Source organism: Chiloscyllium plagiosum, chromosome 15 (genome assembly GCF_004010195.1).
Source record: "Chiloscyllium plagiosum isolate BGI_BamShark_2017 chromosome 15, ASM401019v2, whole genome shotgun sequence".
Classification (NCBI taxonomy): domain Eukaryota; kingdom Metazoa; phylum Chordata; class Chondrichthyes; order Orectolobiformes; family Hemiscylliidae; genus Chiloscyllium; species Chiloscyllium plagiosum.
The window spans coordinates 16678451-16698891 of NC_057724.1; the positions used below are offsets into that span (position 1 = coordinate 16678451).

Below are 20441 nucleotides of genomic sequence, written 5' to 3' on the forward strand. Positions count from 1 at the left end.
GTTAACAGCATCATGTTGAATTTATATAGTGCTTTTAACGTACTGGAAGTGCTTAAAAATCAGAGGGCATTGTGCAGCAGAGATGGGAAATAGTCACAGATGAAAATGAAAATTAATAACTTGTGCTGTTCATTAACCTGAAAAATTGTGTTCTGGGGGAGAGAATTTAAATCCCAATGAATCCAATTTAGTTCCCCTCACTTCCTGACTTCTCGAGGCCTCTCTATCACCTAGAAGGCAGGAGTGTAATAAAATATTTAGCACTTGGTTGAGTGGGTACAAGTGCAACTTCACTGGAAAAATTCAACATCTTAGTGAATAAAGTATACTTGATCAGCACTTGAATTACTAGGCTGAGTCCATCTTTTATGTGTGTGGCTGTAGTGTGTGCACTAGCTACAGAGACTCCAATGTAGGAAAATATGAAGTTAGTCATTTAGGAAGGAAGAACAAAGAACAGTATCATTTACATAGAGAAAAATTGCAGAAAGCTGTAACATAAAGGGACCTATACAGATAACAAGTAAGACTAATGTCATTTACAAAATACCTTGCAAGGACTGTAACAAACACTACATTGGACAAACAGGCAGAAAACTAACCACCAGAATACATGAACATCAACTTGCCACAAGAAGACATGACCCACTCTCACTAGTATCTTTACATACAGATGAAGAAGGACACCATTTTGACTGGGACAACACATTCATCCTAGGACAAGCCAAACGGAGACATGCAGGAGAATTCCTAGAAGCATGGCATTCCAACAGGAACTCTATCAACAAATGCATTTACCGCCCCCCTGAGAAAAAGAACAGGAAATGACATCACAGGAAATGACATCAACAACCCAAGGAAACCTAAACACATAAATAGAAAGTGGGTCACTAATGCCAGTGCTTCACCAGAGGCTTACTGATGATGTTACCTAGTATGGTGATGAAATGTCTGAAAATGAACCGTCCAGCTCAACGAGCAAACTTACACCCATAAAGGGACCTGTAGGTGCAAAAGAAAGCTCGAAAGCAGGTACAGCAGGTTATTAGGAACATTAATGGAATTTGGTCCTAATTTCAAGGGTTTTGGAGTGTAAGAGTAGGGGAAGTCTTACTGCAACTATACAAGGTGTTGGTGAAACCACATTTGGAACACTGTGATCAGTTTTGATCCCCATTTTTAAGGAAAGATCATTTAATTGGAGGCAATTCAGTGAAGATTCATTAAGATGATCCCTCGTATGGAGGGACTGTTTTCTAAGCAAAGGCTAAACCAATTGGTACTCCACTCACTGGAGTTTAGAAGGATGAGAGGTGATCTCATTGAAACATATCTGATTCTTAAGGGGCTTGACAGGGTAAATGCTGAGATGATGTTTCTCTCATGGGACAGTCCAAGATCAGAGGGCATAGTCTCAATAAAGGGGCACCAATTTAAGAGTCAGGTAAGGAGGAATTTCTTTTGAGGGTTATATATCTGTGGAACTCCTTGCCACATAGAACAGTGAGGCCAGTGTCCTGGTGTACATTTAAGGCTGACATAGACTTCTGATCATTGGGAAAGAGCAAGCAAGTTGGTGTGAAAAATGTTGGATCGGCCATTGAAGAGCAGAACAGGCTGAAGGGACAGAGTGGCCTACTTGTGTTCCTATTTCTTCTGGCCTTATAATAATGCACTACAACAACCTGACATGGCTTATTTCTCCTGTTTGGGAAGTGTTATCATTTAGAAAGATGATGCGTGAGGTGGAATAGGAACATTATCACCTTGAGGGGTACTGAGGATCCTACTCTTGTTCCTATGTTGTTGAAGATTGAGTTTAACTTGCCCAGTCTTGAGTAAACCTCAGGGACTGATTAATTACTGGAATTTAGTTTGGTTGCCTATTCTGTTTAAATGAAATGATTACAAATTATACATCACTGGGGAGAAGAGAATTGAGAAAATAATTACTAAACTGGAATGCAAATATAAAAGCAAGATCTAATGGAACTGACCTATATTCTTGCCTTAGAGAACTGCTTTAATGCAAAGCCAGGCTTTTGTTTCAGTCTTGATTGCAGCCTCCTGGCCCAGCTTCATGCTGTTGAATACATTAACAAATAGAATTTCTGGCCAATAAAAAAAAACATTTTTATAATGGTCAGTCTTCAGTACTTCTGAGATAATCTCTTCGGTACTCTGAATCTACTGCTGGCAAAACTGATATGACAGTAAAATTATTGCTTTTAAATTTGCCTTCAACTGAAAAAATGAATCGAGGAATAAAAGAGCAATCCTTTACTATGAATGAGCCAGACTGGGGCACTATCACACTAGAATACTGACTTGCTGCTGTTCAGCACACAGATGGGACAACTTCTAATGGTATATCATGATGATTTGATCTGCAATGCCCACCCACTGCATTGACAATAGCCACTTAAGGGGAAGCTGCCTTGAAACACTAAATTGCAGTGCAAAAACATTCTTATTGACTCTCTCATTTCAGTGGCATTATCAGAAATCAAAATAGGTTTTGCTGCTTGTGATTCTTTCAAAACAACTAAATAAGGGTAGATACATTGATGCAAGAGTTTCAAAAGGCAAAATTACAGAGAGGGTTAGAATTTTGGGTCCTTTACAGTATTGTAAGACACGTCACAGCAGAAGCTGGGAGAGCAGCTGCAATTCAGTGATTGACAACACTCTGTGTCAATAAAGTTGATTGAAACTTCTGCTCAGACTAGGCCTGACTTTGACAAATGTCTGCTGCCCCCTTTCAGGCACTCTGTCATCTTGGCCCTACCTCTGCCAGAGTCACATGTAATTTGGAAGCAAATCAATATGTTTTCATTTTCATTTAGGGTTTCTCTAGTTTGGTTGATGATTTACCTTTCTGTCCCCAAGAAAAGGAGGGTAAACATGGGAACCTTTCTTTGTCATGCTAGTTTTGCTTGCAGTGTTTGAAACATCTAAGTACTCAGATTGGCAGTGACAAGGAGTTACTTATACAGATGCAGTGTAACCCAGGGCTTTGCAACACCGTGTCAATATTTGATAAAATATGCCTGTTTCTGATTGAAACTTTTAAATGGAATACTTTATTACAGAATTTCTTCTAACCATAAAAGTACTCCAGAGCTAATTCTTGCACAAGGTTGTTCCATATAAATAAGACCAAAAGTCATTGGAATTTGAGAGTTGAAATAGATTTTTTTTCTTTTTATTCCATTTCTACATTTCAATTTTATTTAAAAAAAATACACATTGTTTTTCCCAAGAGAGGTTCTGGGAGGTCGACCACTTTCCAAGTCACGGACACCCTGAACGAACAGGATAAGTGTAGCTTGAGGTGAAATAACTTTGTGCAGTTCACTCCAAAATGTCATAATCACAGAAGCACGTCAGAATGAGCATGTCCATTGTCAAGATCAACCATACTGTGACTATTCAGAATGAGATTGCTAATTTAATACCAAATTAGGGGCAGCTTTATGCTTTGGCTACAAAGAAAGCTATTTCACATCGGACCACCACAGGCATCTGTCAGAAAGCACTGCAGTTAGGCTGTATTTACTTTGGTCTCACATGAAAAGCCTTAATACCGTCCAGTGGCTTTCATTTTACTACCTTTTTTTATTCTAAGTAGGATCCATTTACGTGACTTGAATCTACTTTTCAAATTATGGCCTGCACCCATACAGCTCCCCCACAGCCTTTGCTGCAAAGTGCTCATTGTACCTACCAGCTTTTTTCATTTATTTATAGCAAGTGGAACTGTTTTAATGTCGTAGACACCCTCGTCTTAATGAACAAATATTAGGCAAAATTTTCATCAGCTCCATGTTTTGCTGTACATCAGACAGTCCTGTAGTACAGGCAAATGTTTAGAAAACTGCAGAAGAGATAAGTCCAGTAAAAACCAGCTTGAGTTTGAAATGATAAAAGTATTTCACAGCTTTGAGGTGTGGGGAAAAGGCCGAGTTATTTCAGGAAACTGTTGTGATGTGTCTTAATTTCGACATAGAGGAGGAAGAGCTACATGTTAAACAGCTTAGAAGGAATAGATTGGTGAAATGGAGGAAAGCAAGAAAAGGGTGAGAACGTTTTCTTTGGTTACGGGAGATGCCATTTTGTCTCTCAAGCAAACCACTGTTCAATAAGGCCATGACTGATCCGATTGAAGATTTAATTCCATTTTTCTTTGTATCCATTTCTCTTTTCTGTCTCCTATTTGCTTGTAGGTTAAAAATCTGTCTAATATGAACATATTCAATGAGCCAACATCCTCTGACTTCTGAGATAGTCAGTTCCAAAGATCATTCAGTTTTGAAAGAATAAATTTCTCTTCCTCTTTGTCTTAAATGGGAGACTCCTTATTTTGAAACTAATTAAGGATTTCTGTAAGAGAGGGAGCATTCTTTCAGAATCTACTCAGTGAAGACCCCTTATGTTTTAATAATATCCCCTCTTATTCTTCTTATCAGAATTGTATCGGATCAGAAATCAAGAGGTTTCACAGGGATCTGTGCTGGGACTGCAACCGGTTACAATATACGTTACTGACTCTGAGGAAGAAATGATGTACTATGGTCAAAGTTGCAGGTGACACAAAAATAGGTGGAAACACAAGTTACAAGAGAAGTATGAACAGTTTACAGAAAGTTACCAAAAGGTTGGCAAATGGAGTAAAGTTTGGGAAGAATGTGAAGTTGTTCACTTTGGAAGGGAGAACAAAAGACCAGAAACCCTTCCTATTCATATACCCATCCAGATACTTTTTTAAAAGTTGTAATTGCACCCATTTCCACCACTTCCTCTGGCAGATAATTCTATTCATGCACTACCCTCAGAGTGGAAAAGGTTACCCCTTAGGTCCCTTTTTAATCTTTCCCCTCTCACCTTATATCTATGCCCTCCTGTTTTAGACTCCCCTACCCTAGAAAATAGACTTGCCTCTTCAAACGTAGGCCTGACCGGGTAAGGATCACAAATTTCCTTCCTTAAAGGACATTGTGATTATGGTTATCTCCACTGAGACTAGTTTGACATTACAGATATATTAATTGAATTTAAATTCCACCAGCTCCTGTGCTTGGATTTGAACCTGTGTTCTTAGAATAGTAGCCTCTGTGGATATTTATCCAATGACACTAACCCATGCCACAATCTTGCCTTGATTGTTATGATATTCATTCTGATACTTCCTGCAATAAAAGCAGTAAAGTTGAGTAGTTTTAGTTTGAACGTTGCCTTAGTGTGATTAGGCTGCCCGATGTCCTAACCTAAGATTTGACCTCCAGTCAGCATTGAGGGCAGACTATCATTATTGCACTACTGTTTGTTAGAACTTGTGTGCAAATAGGCTGCTATGGTCTTCCACTACAACAGTAACTTCACTTTAAAAAAATACATTTACACAAGCTTTAAAGTGCTTGGAATAACTTGAGATTATGAAATCTCAATTCTACTTGAATTCGAAGCTTTTCTTTCTTTCACATTATGCAAGATGCCAGGCTGTAGTACACCACACTTGTCATCAGCATTCATCATGCAACTTCATGTTCAGACTGGAAGGCCAAACATGAATGACAGGAGAATTAATAATGGGAAATAAAGAAATGAAAGAGAAACTAAGTAAGTGTTTTGTGTCTCTCCTCAAAGAGGAAGACATTTCTCTTAAATAATTGAGATCCAAGGATCCAGTGAGAGTGAGGAGATAAAGGAATTTCATAAAGAAAAGCATATTGGAGAAATTAATGGAACTGAAAGTTGAGAAGTTCCCAGGACTTGATCTTCACCTTAGTATATTAAAAGAGAAAACTACAAAGATGGTAGATGCATTGGTGATCCTTTTTCAAAGGTTTTTTCGTTCTTCAATAGTACATACAATTTGGAAGTTTGCAAATATAACGCCAATATTTAAGAAAGGAGGGAGAGCGAAACTGGGGATAACAGACTTGTTAGCTTGATATCAATATTCAAGAAAACACTTGAATTTATTTCAAAGCTATGATTGCTAGACTCTTAGAAAATATTTGTCTAATTGAACAGAGCTGACATGGAGTTTTGAAATGAAAACTGTATTCAGCAAACCTGTTGGAGTTTTTTTTGGAGGAGGTTAAGAGCAGAGCCATCAAGGGGGAACAGGGGGATATGGTGTATTTGGATTTTCAGAAGGCATTTGATAAAACATCCCAGGATGTTAGGAATTAAAATTTAAGTTGCTGGAAAAGTGCAGCAGGTCAGGCAGCATCCAAGGAGCAGGAGAATCGAAGAAGGGCTCATGCCTGAAACATCGATTCTCCTGCTCCTTGGATGCTGCCTGACCTGCTGCGCTTTTCCAGCAACACATTTTCAGCTCTGATCTCCAGCATCTGCAGGCCTCACTTTCTCCAATAAAATTTAAGTGCATTGGATTGGCAGTAATGCACTGGCATGCATTGGTGATTGGTTAACAGGCAGAAACTACAGAGTAGGAAGGCAAAAGGTACGTGCGCCTTTATTGCAAGAGTTTTTGAGTAGAGGAGCAAAGAAATCTTACTTCAATTGTAGAGAAACGCACCCGGAGTGTTGTGTGCAGCTCTGATACCATTGTCTCAGGAAGGATATACTTGCCATAGCGGGTGTGCAGCAGAGATTATCCAGACAGATTCTTGGGATTGTGTATAAGGAGAGATTTGCAAGACTTGGCCTTCATCATCTGGAGTTTAGAAGAAAGAATGGAAATCTCAGCGGATCTTCCAATAGGTTGGACCTAAGGGCCTGTTTCAGTGCTGTATGACTCTATAAACAGATGCAAAAAAAGATGTTTTCCCCTGGAATAGAGTCTAGAACCATGGCTACGATTACAGATTAAAAAGCGCAAGCCATTTAGGACTGAAATGAGGAGAGATGTCTTCACTCAGAGGGTATTGAATCTTTGGAATTCTCTATCCCGGGGGCAACGGAACCTCAATGATTGAGTAAAGTACACTAATGTCATCAAGGAATATGGTGATAGTGTAGGACTATGTCTTTGAGACAGATACTCAACTGTAACCTAGAATGGCAAAACAAGTTCAAGAGGCTGAATGGCCTACCCTCCAATGTCTGAGAATGGCAAAAAAAAGCAATAGGAGCATTGTTCAGCAAGTGACAGTCAAGTAAGATATTCTAAATAAATCAGAATTGGTTTCCTTTTGAGAAGATATCTTGCAGTTTCTTTTTTTAAAATTTCGAAGTCCTCTACAGCTAACCCTAACATTTGCTGAAAATAATGTGAAGTGACACCTGGAATGACACACTGTATATATTTTGAGATGTGTCAGTTGAGTCGAGGCGATTGGCATATCACAGTCATTTTTGGAGCCCTTCATCACCCAGTTGGGGGCGGAATTAGTTAGTGTTTCAATGCTGAACCACACAATTAAGTAATCACTTTTAATAGCAATGTGTGTTTTGTTATACTAAGATCACATGTTAAAAGGTGGAGTAGAGTTTGAACCAAATTTCAGGTTGAGCAGCTTTAGATAATTAAAACCTTAATTGTACAAAGTGCAGCTTCAAAAAAACAATATGTTGATATTCTCAGTTTAAAATGCATTCCATGCAGGTGATCTGTAAAGGTGGCAGCTGCAGCCCCTTGTGATGTGGTTCTGTCTCTATCCGTTTTATCTGTTGAATGTCTCCTGTTTCTTTTTATCTCCAGCTTGAAGACCCTTTGTCATTCCCTGCTGTGATTGTGGAACAAGTGCCAAACACTGACTTGTTCTATTCCAGCCTGGATTGTGATGAGGTTTCCACCCGAATGATGGATGATGCATCTTTGGATGTTGTCGAAGAACAAATAATAGAGGACAACATTGGTCTTTCAGGTGGGTATCTTGTAAGAGTAATAGTTTTGATTTTCATTGAGGAAAGGCAACAGTGGCATCATACAGGAGACTATTTATGGCAATTCATCACCAGTTAGAGAAAGTGAGTTTTAAATTTCTGCTCAATGATAATACTTTTGCCTCTGAGCCAGAAGGTTGGGATTTCAATGCCCCACTTTAGCACATAAACATCAGTATATTTTCCAAGTGGATATTCCAGTATGAGTACTAGAGTAGGGCCTCCTTCTGAAATGAGATTAGACCAAGGGCCCTGTCAACATACTCAGAGATCATACGATATCCCATTGTACCATATTTTAAGAAAGTGAGTGCCTGAGCAATATTTCTGCCAGCATCTGTTAATTATCTATTCATCATCTCAATGCTATTTGTGAGAGCTTGGTCAGTGATGACTGGTGGCACCCATTCCTATATTACAGCAACAAACTACATTAAGAAAGTACCTAATTGGTTGGAAAGCTCTTTGAAATATCCTTTTAAATAGGAAAGGCATATTATAAATATTTCTTTCTATTATCTTTGCAAGCCTTCCTCCCCTACTCAGAATCATATCTCCTGCATCCCTCTCATCTTCCCTGTTTGACAATTGAGTCCCTTCACCTCATCTGGAGTTCTCCCTGCTCAACTAGAAGCGAAGCATGTAATTCTGGCCGACAACATTGGAAGATGGAGTGAATTCTCGGTTAGCATGCAGGATAAACCAGACTTCTGTATCTCCCTGTGCTACTTACTGTCCCCTGCCCCGAGTCCCTGTCAAACCAGAAACCTACCAATGCATCAGAATCTTAACAATCACTACCACTGACATTTTCCACATTTATCGGCCAACTAGATCAGACAAATTACTCTGCCTGTGGGTGATTTTCATTGAATTTGATTAGAAAGGCATAAAAAATGCACTGATTCGCTTGGGTAGGCATTGTCAAAATGTTTTTGTTTCTCTCGATTGGTTGTATGAAAATTTGTTTCCATGTAGTCAGATGCAGCTGGTCACTCTAATCAAATAGATTTGTAATGATCATAAAGTGCATGACTGAAGTGAGGAGGACAGAGATTTCATACCTGTAGCAAGCATAGGTAGTCATGTGCTGCATTCTGCCGCCTTATCACTGTTATAGTACCTGCTGTCAATTGTAGTCAAGTTGCCTTAACATAAAGGTACCTACTTCAATCGGGGAGGACACTATAAATGAATCCCTTAATAATTGGGACTTTGAGCTCAGATAATCTTTTAAGAATATATTATGATCATAGTCGGCATGGCCAAAATGGCTCCCCTCTGAGCTGTATTATTCCTACGGCTCTGTGTAGGGATAAGATTATAACTTGTGCAAGGTAAATTTAAGAATGATATAAAGAGGTTCCTCTGTATTAACATATGGGCCCAGATTTTTCTGGGTTGGAACATCTTAATTTTCATTTATCATAGGGGGAGCTATGTTCAAAAAGTCCTAACCATGTGCCTTGACCCCTATATCCTCCACACCCACCCAATGCTATTTCAAGTCCATTTATTCAGTAAGCATTATGTATACAGCCAATGAGCCAAATAGTGGCAAGTGCCAAACTGCTGAGAATCACAAAAAAAAAAACTCATTCAGAAATGTCCTTTGGAGGAAAAGAATTGCTGTTCCTATGATACTATGAAAGTATCAATCAAACAGACAATTAAAGTGTCAGTACCAGGTCAAAAGCTTCACCCTTTTAATCTTGTCCAAATGAACATTACCAAGAGTGATTATCAAAAGAAAGTTTATCGTAACCAATTGCATTAAGCTATCAAAGTCAACAATTCACATTACTCCTTTACTTGATCTGGGCTCTTGGGTGAACATACACAATGAGGACAAATAGTCTAATCAGTCCATGTCAGCACTCTCCACCAACACCTCGTGGCCATTTCGGATGTACTACAATGGTCAACAGGCTAGACTCTGATAGGAGGAACCGAAGAGAGCTTCAGGTCAGTACAAAACTGGAGCCAAAATTGTATATAACTGGCCATTCTGAATTGAGGTGAGCATGCTGAGTTAGGAAATTTCCTAACTTGAGTTACCTGCCTCAATAGACTTTTGGCTAGGCAGGCAAAGGCCATTGCCAAAGCATTGGAATAATGTAAACTATTATACGTCATGATGATGGAGTCAGTAGGTTTTATTTCAATGATTGTACAAAAGTGACCTTCCTCCTATGTATTTGCAATCATAATTTAGTTAATGATTTCTACATACAATTATGTGTATGTTATGGAAGTCAGTGTTTGGATCCTGACTGCACCCCATCAGTAATTTAAGATTTGTTCTGTCTCATGTGATTAGGTTTGAATTAGTACAGGGCATTGTTCATCATGTCTCAAGTGAGGAAGATGTTCAGAAGGAGAGCCTTTCATGGTAATCTCAGCCAGTGCAGGATTTGAACCCATGCAATTGTCTTCAGGCTAATTTTTAATTCATAGGTGAATATTGGATTAATTCAGCTACCCACAAACAGTTGTGAAAAACCTCCCTGAAAAGCAGTTTTAAGGATGTTACACATAAAGGGGACTTTATGTAAATCTATGTTGATTGCAAGTTTTTTTTCTTCCCCTTGTCACAATTTATTTGGATTGGATCCGCTGTCAAAACTATTGTTCATGTGTCTACAGAAAAATGATTTGAACTTCATGTAGAGTTCACTTTATTTCAAAATGAAAATTAACTTTCAGATTCAGGGATTGTGCTCTACAATAAGTCAAGTCTAAGAAGCAATGACATTAAAAACAGCAGTTCCTAAATGAACAGCAAGACAACTGATCTTCAGGGAATACACAGTTACCATCAAACAAAGCTAGTATATTTATCATGTACAAAATATTCCACCAATATAACATGAAGGTCATTTTTGTAATCATATCAAGACAAGCTTTTCAAATTAGTGTAGGATATCTTTACTGTGAGCAGCACTAACATAATAAAACATCATCTGATTACTTTGTTCATTGAGTAGCTTTCAACATTCATTCCATAAGCTAAGTGGCATCATTGGAATCATGGAATAGTTGAGCACAGAAGGAGTCTATCCAGTTAATTGAATCTGTGCCAGCTCTTTCTAAGAGCAATCCAGTTAGTCTCACTCACCAGCTCCCTGTGGTTTCTAGTGTATGGGCGAACTATAGGCCAAGACATCAGGGAAATCTTATTTTTCTTCAAATCATCTCAACAGAGCTTTTACGTATACCTGAGCAGGCAGACAGTGCCTAGGTGTAAGTCTGTATTCGAATTAATATTTCTCCAACAGTGTACTATTTCCTCTGAAGGTACTGACATGTCAACTTAGGGTTCAAACTTAGTCATCTTTCTTCTCCTTCTGAACTTCTAAGTAGAGTCATAGAGTCCTATAGCATGGAAACAGGCCCTTTGGCCCAAACTGGTCCATCCATGCTAACCCCATTTTCCTACACTTCCTTCTGAATGTTTCCTATCCATGTATTAGCCCAAATGCCTTTTAAATATTGTTAATGTACCCGCCTTGACCACTTCCGCTGGCAGCTCATTCCATATGCATACTACCCTCCTGTTTTTAAAACAAAATTGCTCCTCAGGATCCCTTTTATTCTTTCCCCTCTAACCTTAAACTAATGCCCTCTGGTTCTCAATTCCCCAACCCTCGAAAAAAAAAGTGCATTAATTGTATCCATAATGGGCCCAGTGATCTTACACACTTCTGTAAGATTTCTCCCCCACCCACCCACGTCTCTTCCGGTCTAAAAGAAAAGTCCTAGCTTGTCCAACCTCTGCCTGTAATTCAGACCCTTGAGTCCTGGCAACATCCTTGTAAATTTCTTCTGCACTCTTTCCAGTTTAGTAACATCCTTCTTGTAGCAAGGTGACCAAAACTAAACTCAGTACTTCCAGTGATGCCTCACCAATATCCTGGAAAACTGCAAACTTCCAAACTTCTGTACTCAGTGCCCTAACTGACGAAGGCCAGTGTGCCAGACAGACCTGCTCAACTTTCCCAGCAACTTGTTAAAATACAAGTCAGAACTACAAAATAAAACTCCAATCCCAAAGTATACTCTGTAGTTCAGTTCAGTCTATAGGGCAGCACGGTAGCTCAGTGGTGAGCACTGCTGCCTCAGAGTGCAATGGACCTGGGTTCGATTCCAGCCTCGGGCGACTGTCTGTGTGGAGTTTGCACATTCTCCCAGTGTCTGCGTGGGTTTCCTCCCACAATCCGAAGGTATGCGGGTTAGGTGAATTGACCACAGTGTTCAGGTATGTGTAGGTTAGATGCATTAGTCAGGGTAAATGTAGTCTAATTGGGTAGGGGAATGGGTCTGGATGGGTTTGGCTTTGGAGGGTTGGAGTGGACTTGTTGGGCAAATGGCCAGTTTCCACACTGTAGGGATTCTATATGTAAACTGACATTATCATTGTTCCAGGATACAACCAATCTGATCACTTTACTACTTCTGTCACATAATCATAAAGGTGAATAAGCAAGAATTACTGTATAGGTGACTTGGAATTGAAAACCTATGGCAGGAACCCAATGTAACCTTTATAACTGGGCCCATTATTTCTATATGCTTGAGTGCAAATAAAAAAGCATGTACATCTGGACTCAGACCTGAATAGGTGATGGCTTGCATAGTGAATCTTTAGTATCAAACAGCTTTTCAGAGAAGTGTGCAGTAGAGGTCAATGTGATTTCAACAAGAAGGACAAGAAAACTGGAGGGTATGTTACCATGGACCATTCACGCTGTTGACAAGAGGCTGTAATCTCCTTTTCTGATTGAAGGCGTATGTCTGTTTGGTTGTGTATGTTTATGGGTATGCATGAGGTTAATCAAGTATTTAATAACACAAGAGAAAAAGGAGCAGCAGAATCATTGTGTTAAATACAACCAATTCAACTATTGGTTCACATCAGATCATACAAAGATCAGCCTTCGTGCTCTGTCATATAATCAATCCAGTGAAGTGCTTCGGCTGCTGCTCCCTCACCACAGCTGACTGCACAGGTTGATGAAGACAAAGTGCAGCTTATTGAGATAACCCATGTTTTCAGGAACCAGTGAAGGAAGAGAGGAACTGTAAAATGCCAGCACTAACAGGCTTTGAAATTTCATTTTGATTTTCAAATTGTGTGTTTACTGACAATAAAAAGAGTACCCTCGCTAACTTGCTTCCTTTCCTCCACCTAACAGACTCCTCTGTCCCACTGGAGAAAATACTGGTATGTTTCATGGGTACTAGCAGTCCTCCTGTGTGTGTATCAGTTGGAATTGGTAACTGGAGTAGGCCATTCACCCCACAGATCTGCTTCATAATTCAGTATGATCTTGGTGATTGGAGCCTCTACTCCACTTTTCTATTTATTCCCAAAATCATTTGAATCCCTTGTTTGACAAGAATCCATTTACCTCAGCCTTAAAAATAACTCAGCTTTTCATGTCTAGCAAAAACAAGAGTTCCATAACCCCTCGACCCTCTAAGAGAAAACTCTAGTATTGGAACTGTGAGCATATCTGGACATCACATCTAAGGAATGGTAAATTAACCTTGAAGGGAGTACAATGTCCAAGAATAATACCTGGACTTCAGGGGTTAAGTTATAAGGAGAGTTACTACAAGGTGGGCCTGTTTTTTCTAGAATTTAGAAGGTTAAGGAGTGATCTGATCAAAGTCTTCAAGATATTAACAGGAAAAGACAAGGTAAAGATAAACTATATCCATTGGTGAAGATTCTAGAACTAGGGAGCATAGTGTGAGAAGTTGGGCTAGACCATTCAGGAGAGATGTTAAGAAGCACATCTGCACACAAAGGGTGGTAGATGTTTGTAACAAAAACAGAAATTGCTGGAGAAATTCAGCTAGTCTGGCAGCCTCTGTGGATACAAAACAGAAGGAAGGTCGAGTTGAGTAACTGCTCAGAATTTGAAGCCAAGAGAGACTATTAGATGATACATATTTATTATGTTTGAACTGTCAGTTTATCCATTTAGTTGTGAATGCTGTGCACATTCAGATACAGAGCCTTTAGTTCTGTCATTTTACTATTTTGCAAGCTCCTCAAATTATCTGCGGGCATACCCTTACACTTGTATTGTCTGTCCTTTGCTGCTATCCTCTGCTCAACATTTGTTATTACTACCTTACTCAATTATCTTGTCCGCTCTTATCATATCTTCCCTCACTTGATATCTCATGCCCATTATTTATGTAAAGTCCAGTGTGGTTTAGATGAAGATAGTCCCCGAGAACATAGCTCACACTTTTGTTGGTGTTCATTAGTCAAAACCCATTTATTTCACACAAATGATCGAGGCAGGCATTTAACTCTTTACCTATGAATTATTCATTTACCCTATTTTTCCTTTCTTGTGGCTCAAGTAACAATCCAGAGATTAAGGCATTTTCATGTTTTGGTTTTTAATTCAGGGCAGTGGTCAGTCAGTTTTGACAATCTTCCTCGTCTCAGCAGGATGCAAAAGATCCCTTTGTAGAATGTGAAGAAGAGCGGGGGAATTCCCCTGGTGTCCTGGGCAACACTTAACCAGCCAATATCATTAATGTATATCATCTGACCATGAAACTTATTGCTGTTTCTGCCAGCCTGCCATATATTTCCCTGTGTTGCAATAATGATTACACATTAAAATTACTTACCTGGCTGTAAATTGCTTTGGGATGCTTGAGCTCTTGAAAGACCCTATATGAGTGCAAATTCTTTCCTTTGAATGTTGACTGCTTCTCTGGTTGTGATTTGTGTAGATTGTAAATGTTGTTTAGCAGGCTGACCTGTTGAAAGTTGTGTACATACCTTAGAATACATACAACCTTAGGTTGTTTAGTATGTCATGAGTGACAAATTATTATTGTCAACTGTTGCATTCCTCTGTCCATTGGATTTAACATCTATCCAGCAACTCTCTGTTGGGATTAAGCCTGTGTTACTCAATGCATAAGCATATTCTTTTATCTCCTATGCTTTATATTTAAATGTTGGACATAGGCAGGTCGTACAGCCAACAGGCTGCTACATTCATCAGTCTCCATAGTTCTCCTATAATCACTTTCTTTAACTTCTAATCTAGCTCACCACCCCCAGACTAAAACATTGTAAGTGTAGGCAGCCATTTTTAAAGTTCAGATTCTCTGCACACATGACACTGGAGCTGAAATCCCAGCCTAACAATACAGTGTTCGACTAGAGTCATAGAGTCACACAGCGTGGAAACAGACCCTTCAGTTCAACTAGTCTATGCTGACTGTGTTCTCAAACTAAACTAGTACCTCCTGCCTGTGTTTGACCCATATCCCTTCAAAGCTTTCCTATTCATGTACTTATCCAAATATCTTTTAAACGTTGTACTGCATCTGCATCTACCACTTTCTCTGGAAATTCATTCTACACATGAACCACTTTTTAAAAAAAAGTTGCCCCTCATTCTTTTTAAATCTTTCTCCTCTTCCCTTAAAAATTATGCCCTCTCGTTTTGAACCGTCCTTGCTCTCGCTCTCGCTCTTACCCTTCGGGAAAAGACCTTTGCTATTCATCTTGTCTATGCCCTCACGATTTTATAAACCTCCATAAGTTCACCCTTCAACCTTCTACCCTCCAGTGAAAAAAGGTCCCAGCCCATCCAGCCTATTTTTATAATTGAAATCTCCATTACTGGCAACATCCTGGGAAATCTTTTCTGAACTCTGTCCAGTTTAATAACATCCTTTCAATAACCGAGTGACGAAAACTCCACATGCTACTCCAGATGTGGCCTTACCAACATTCTGTACAAGGTCAACATGACATCCCCAACTCCTATATTCAAAGGTCTGAGCAATGAAAGCTAGCATGCTAAATGCCTTCTTAACCACGCTACCTACCCATGATGCAAATTTCAAAGAGTTATGTAGCTGAACACTCTGGTCCACAACACCTACTTAGGGCCCAACCACTAACTGTACAAGTCCTTCCCTTGATTGTTTTACGAAAATGCGAAACCAAATTAAACTCCATCTAGCACTCCTCAGCTGATTGACCCAATTGATCAAGATCTCCTTGCAATCTCAGATAAACCTTTTTCATTGTCCACTATATGACCAATTTCAGTGTCACCTGAAAGCTTACTTATCATGTCTCCTATATTCTCACCCAAATCATTTCTATAAATGACAAAGAAAAGTTGACCCAGTACGGATCCCTGTGGAACACCACTGGTCACAGGCATCCTCAAGAAAACAACCCTCTTTCCCATTGTAAAGCCAATTTTGTATCCAATTGGCAAGCTCACCCTAAATCCCATGTAATCTAACTTTACTAATTAGTCTACCATGCAGAACCTTGTCAAAGACTTTAAAGTCCAAGTACAGAGGGACCTTGATTATCCGAAGGACACGGACAGGAAGTATTTTGTTCAGTTAATCGAATTCTGGGTAATTGAATGCTGGATAACATTCCTGATGAAGGGCTCTTGCCCGAAATGTCGGTTTTCCTGCTCCTTGGATGCTGTCTGACCTGCTGTGCTTTTCCAGCACCGCTCTAATCTAAACTCTGGTTTCAGCATCTACAGTCCTCACTTTTGCCCTGCCGGATAACATTGTTTACCCAAGCACCGGGATCTTACGAGCTTGCTGGATGATCTGATATTCGAATAATCGAGGTTCTTCTGTAAACAACATCTACCACTTTGTTCTCAATCTTTTTGGTTACTTCCTCAAAAAACTCAGTCAAGTTTGTGAGACACTACTTCCCTCACACATAACCACATAAACTTTGTCAGAGGTACCATCTTTTAGGTAAGAAGTTAATCCAAGGCACCATCTGTCTCTGGAATAGTAAATTCTCCCACAGTGCTATGTTGAAAATGAGGCAGAAGTTCCCTCAGCCAACATTTGACTTCTCAGACGAGAACATCACGAAATGTTAGCTGGGCTTGCACCTTACAGTTTTGCTGTATGCAGGTTAGCTGCCATATTTCTCTCCAAGCCAATAATGACTACCTTCAAAAGTAATCCACTAACTATGAAAAGCTTCCTAAGTGCATAGAATGAAAATATAAATGCAACATTTTATCCTGTACCAAGTTTCTCACCAGTTACACACTGCATAACATAATTAAATCAAAATGTTATTTTTTTCCCTTTTCCATCCTATATTTAATACTTTCTGTGGAGGTACATACTTGTGAGTATAACAGCTCCGGATCCTCGTTCAGGAGGTGAAACTAGTTGATTTTCACAATATAAATATTCATCAAGCATTAATAAATTTGAGTGAAGTTGGTTTGCTGTTCTGATTTTGATTTGTTTCTGGAGACTAGAAAAACAGTTTTTCCATGCAATATTATTATTTCTGTTCTGAGTGGAATACCGTGGGACCGCTTTGTAAAATGTTTACGATTGGTGAAGAGTTATCAATCAGATTGTTAATGAATGCTGCTGGAATCTATGATCTATTGGCAGTACCTACAATGTCCACCACAGGCCAAAGAGAAACAGGTCTTGGTTAGGCCATCTTTCAAACTGAAGACATTATTTGTACCCAGTATTACAATGCAGGTTGTCTCTTTACCCTATCCCTTCCTGATTTGATTGTTTAATAAACATCCTGTAAGCGGGCAAACAAGCCATCTAAATTTATTTTAGTGCTTATCGTCGTGTGAGAAGGTCAGGCTCATGGTCTGGGGGATTCTGAATTGTTGCAATAAGGGAGAACCTGAGAGTCCAGGATTGTTTTCTATCTGAACCTTTTCTCTCCCATAGTCATTCTATGCATTGTAATGAGCTTCAACATATTGCTATTCAAACAATGTCTTATAACAGAGGTGTCTTGAAAGAACTCTGTTTCCAGTTCCTTTTCAGGAGAGAAATATTGTCATGTGGAATTTATCAGAATTCAGACAAAGGTCAAACTGTTACTCGTATGTCAATGATAATGGTTACAGTGGAGTACTGTGATGCTTAATGCATATTATATGGCAGGGAAAATGAGTTTAATCAGCTGCTGATTTATGTAAGGCTTTATTTAGATTATTTTAAAGTGGGACAGTACCAATACATGCAACTAGATACTCTCATTTGAGGGTGTTTGTTTAAATTGATGATAATTTGATTTATTGTCACTTGTTCATTCCAGAATGAGCACCAACCGTAAAATACAGCGAAAAGCTGTTGTAGATGACTGAGATGTTAATTCTGTTTCTTTCCCGACAGCTGCTGTAAGACCTACTGAGTTTCTGCAGCATCTTCAGTGTATCTTTAAGAATTCCAGCAGCCGCAGTAACAGGGTCTGTGCTTTCTGTATTTGCACTACTAAAACACACGACAGGCAGTGTTTTCACAGTGTTCAGAGAGAGGGAGGAAAATCCAATTTCACAGCAAGTTAGTGGGGTGGGTGTTGGAGAGCCAGCAGAAGATTGACTGAACTGAGAAGCAGCTGAAATAGATCCTGAAGCATCAGCTCTTGTGGCTTTTGTCTTGGCCAATGTGGGCTGGTGATCTGCCCAGTATTCCCAGCACGTTGCAGTTCTGACTGTACTTAAACCATCACAGTCCAACTGGTGCAAGAGATCCAGTTAGGTCTTAGCCCCCATCCCCCCTCAAGTCCCGGACCTGCCTGTCAGGCAGGCTGGCATATCTCACCATGAGAGAATTTCAAATTGTGAAACCTCTCTACCTTGGCCTCTGGCCTTGCAGGATCTGCATGGGATCTTTGTGTATAATACTGCTGGGTAAAGCGTGGTGATTGGAGGTGGGGGGAACAGCTGAATACAGCTGTACACGTACTTCTAAATACTTCATAAAGACCGGAAGAACTGCCGGATGCTGTAAATCAGAAACCAACTTGCTGGGAAAGCCTAGCAGGTCTGGCAGCATCTGTGAGGAGAGACATTGACTCCCAGATTCCTCTCCTTCACAGATGCTGCCAGACTTGCTAGGTCTTTCCAGCAACCTCCGTTTTGTTTATTTTCTTGATTCCAAACACCCTTTTGTGTGTGTGTGTGTGTGTGTGTGCAGTCCTGAGCTGCTGGAATGAAGCAGGATCTCATTTCACTGAGATGCCTTCAGGAATTAAACACGGAGAAGGGGTTTGTTTGGGGGAGGGAAGCTTACCGTGTTCCAAGCCGGCACTGAGTTGCATGCAGCAAGCCCGGAGAGATCTGAGACCCACCGATCACCCGCCCTCTCTCATTTTTGGGAGAGAGTGAGAGGTGGAGGTGCGAGCACGGCGCCTGCGTCCTGGAACACCATCCCGGAAGAAGCTGGAAGTTTTGGGGATGAAGTTCGATACAGTCCCGCGGTGATCCAACGTTTCCGGCTTTGGGAGAAACAGGGGGAAGGGGGTGGGTGGGTTAGTCGAGAAGGGTTGGGTGGGGGAACCTGTCGCCTGGAAAGCCCGGCGAGAGAGACCCCCCCCCCCCCCTCCACACGGAGGACGCCACGTAACTTCCATGGACGAGCCTTTGCAAAGCAGACGTGGTCCCGTCAGCAAGAAACCAGCGGATTTCCATCTCCATATGGCTTTCCCCGTTTACCAGGACATCAGAACGCCGCTGGATTTGTTAATCCGGGCAGGTAAACCCCAGGGTTTTTTTGGGGGGGCGGGGGTGGAAGAGAGAGAGAAAAGAGAGGGGGAATGGGAGAGGAGAAGATTGCATCTCTTTCTCTCCATCCCCCTCCCTCCCACAACCCTGCTCCAAGTTCAGGAAAACATCGCAAAAGTTTGTGAAAGTGCGCGTATGGGTTTTTGTTTTGGGGGGCGGGATCAGTGTTTGCGGATTGAGGTGGTAGGAGGTGAAGCTGGAGGATTTGAGATAGCCATAAAAGCTTTACTGTGTCGGGGGTGGGGGGGGGGGGGGGGGAGGCGAGTGCAATTGGGATGCAAAGTAGCGGATGGAGTTGGGTGGGGGCGGTGGGTATTCTCTTTGAAGACCTAACAGATGGCAGCATCCCAGCATTTTGGTTCTGTTTGACTGCAAAAATCTCAGCATGTTTATAAAAGTTTTACAAAATTTAAGGAGTAATTCTTAAATTGCTTGGAAAATAATACATTTTTCTTGTGCTCATCAAGATAATTCATAAGGACATCAATTCATGTGGAAAACCCCTTGTCTCCTTTTTTTCAGCAATATTCAAGTTTTGCTTGCAGTTTCAGGTGGTCTTGTCAACAGCGAGCAGCTGCACGCCTTGACAGCGACGCCAAGTGCGAGTTCCACTTTTTTTTGTTGATGTGGGTCAGGTCACGGGGTGGATTGGAGCACTGTTCAGATTGCAACAAGAAGGGGTGGGGGGAAGAAAAAGAAATGGCAACAGGAGCATGTGCAGAGTCACCAGCCCTTTAAATGTGACTGGCATTCATCATTTTCAGGAGAAAGTGAGGCCTGCAGATGCTGGAGATCAGAGCTGAAAATGTGTTGCTGGTAAAGCACAGCAGCATCCAAGGAACAGGAGAATCGACATTTCGGGCATAAGCCCTTCATCAGGAATGAGGAAAGTGTGTTCAGCAGGCTAAGATAAAAGGTAGGGAGGAGGGACTTGGGGGAGGGGCGTTGGAAATGTGATAGGTGGAAAGAGGTCAATGTGAGGGTGATAGG

The 20441-nt window shown here is 40.5% G+C and overlaps 1 protein-coding gene across 5 annotated transcripts in view; it reads left to right on the forward strand.

Annotated features, from left to right (window-relative positions):
* elf1 (E74-like ETS transcription factor 1) overlaps positions 1-20441 on the forward strand; it is a 263022-nt gene that overhangs the window by 218567 nt on the left and 24014 nt on the right. For all 5 annotated transcript variants that reach the window (XM_043704487.1, XM_043704490.1, XM_043704486.1 and 2 more), the window contains one exon: positions 7673-7838. In XM_043704487.1, coding sequence (XP_043560422.1) covers positions 7673-7838 — 166 coding nt within the window. The remainder of the gene's footprint in view (positions 1-7672; positions 7839-20441) is intronic.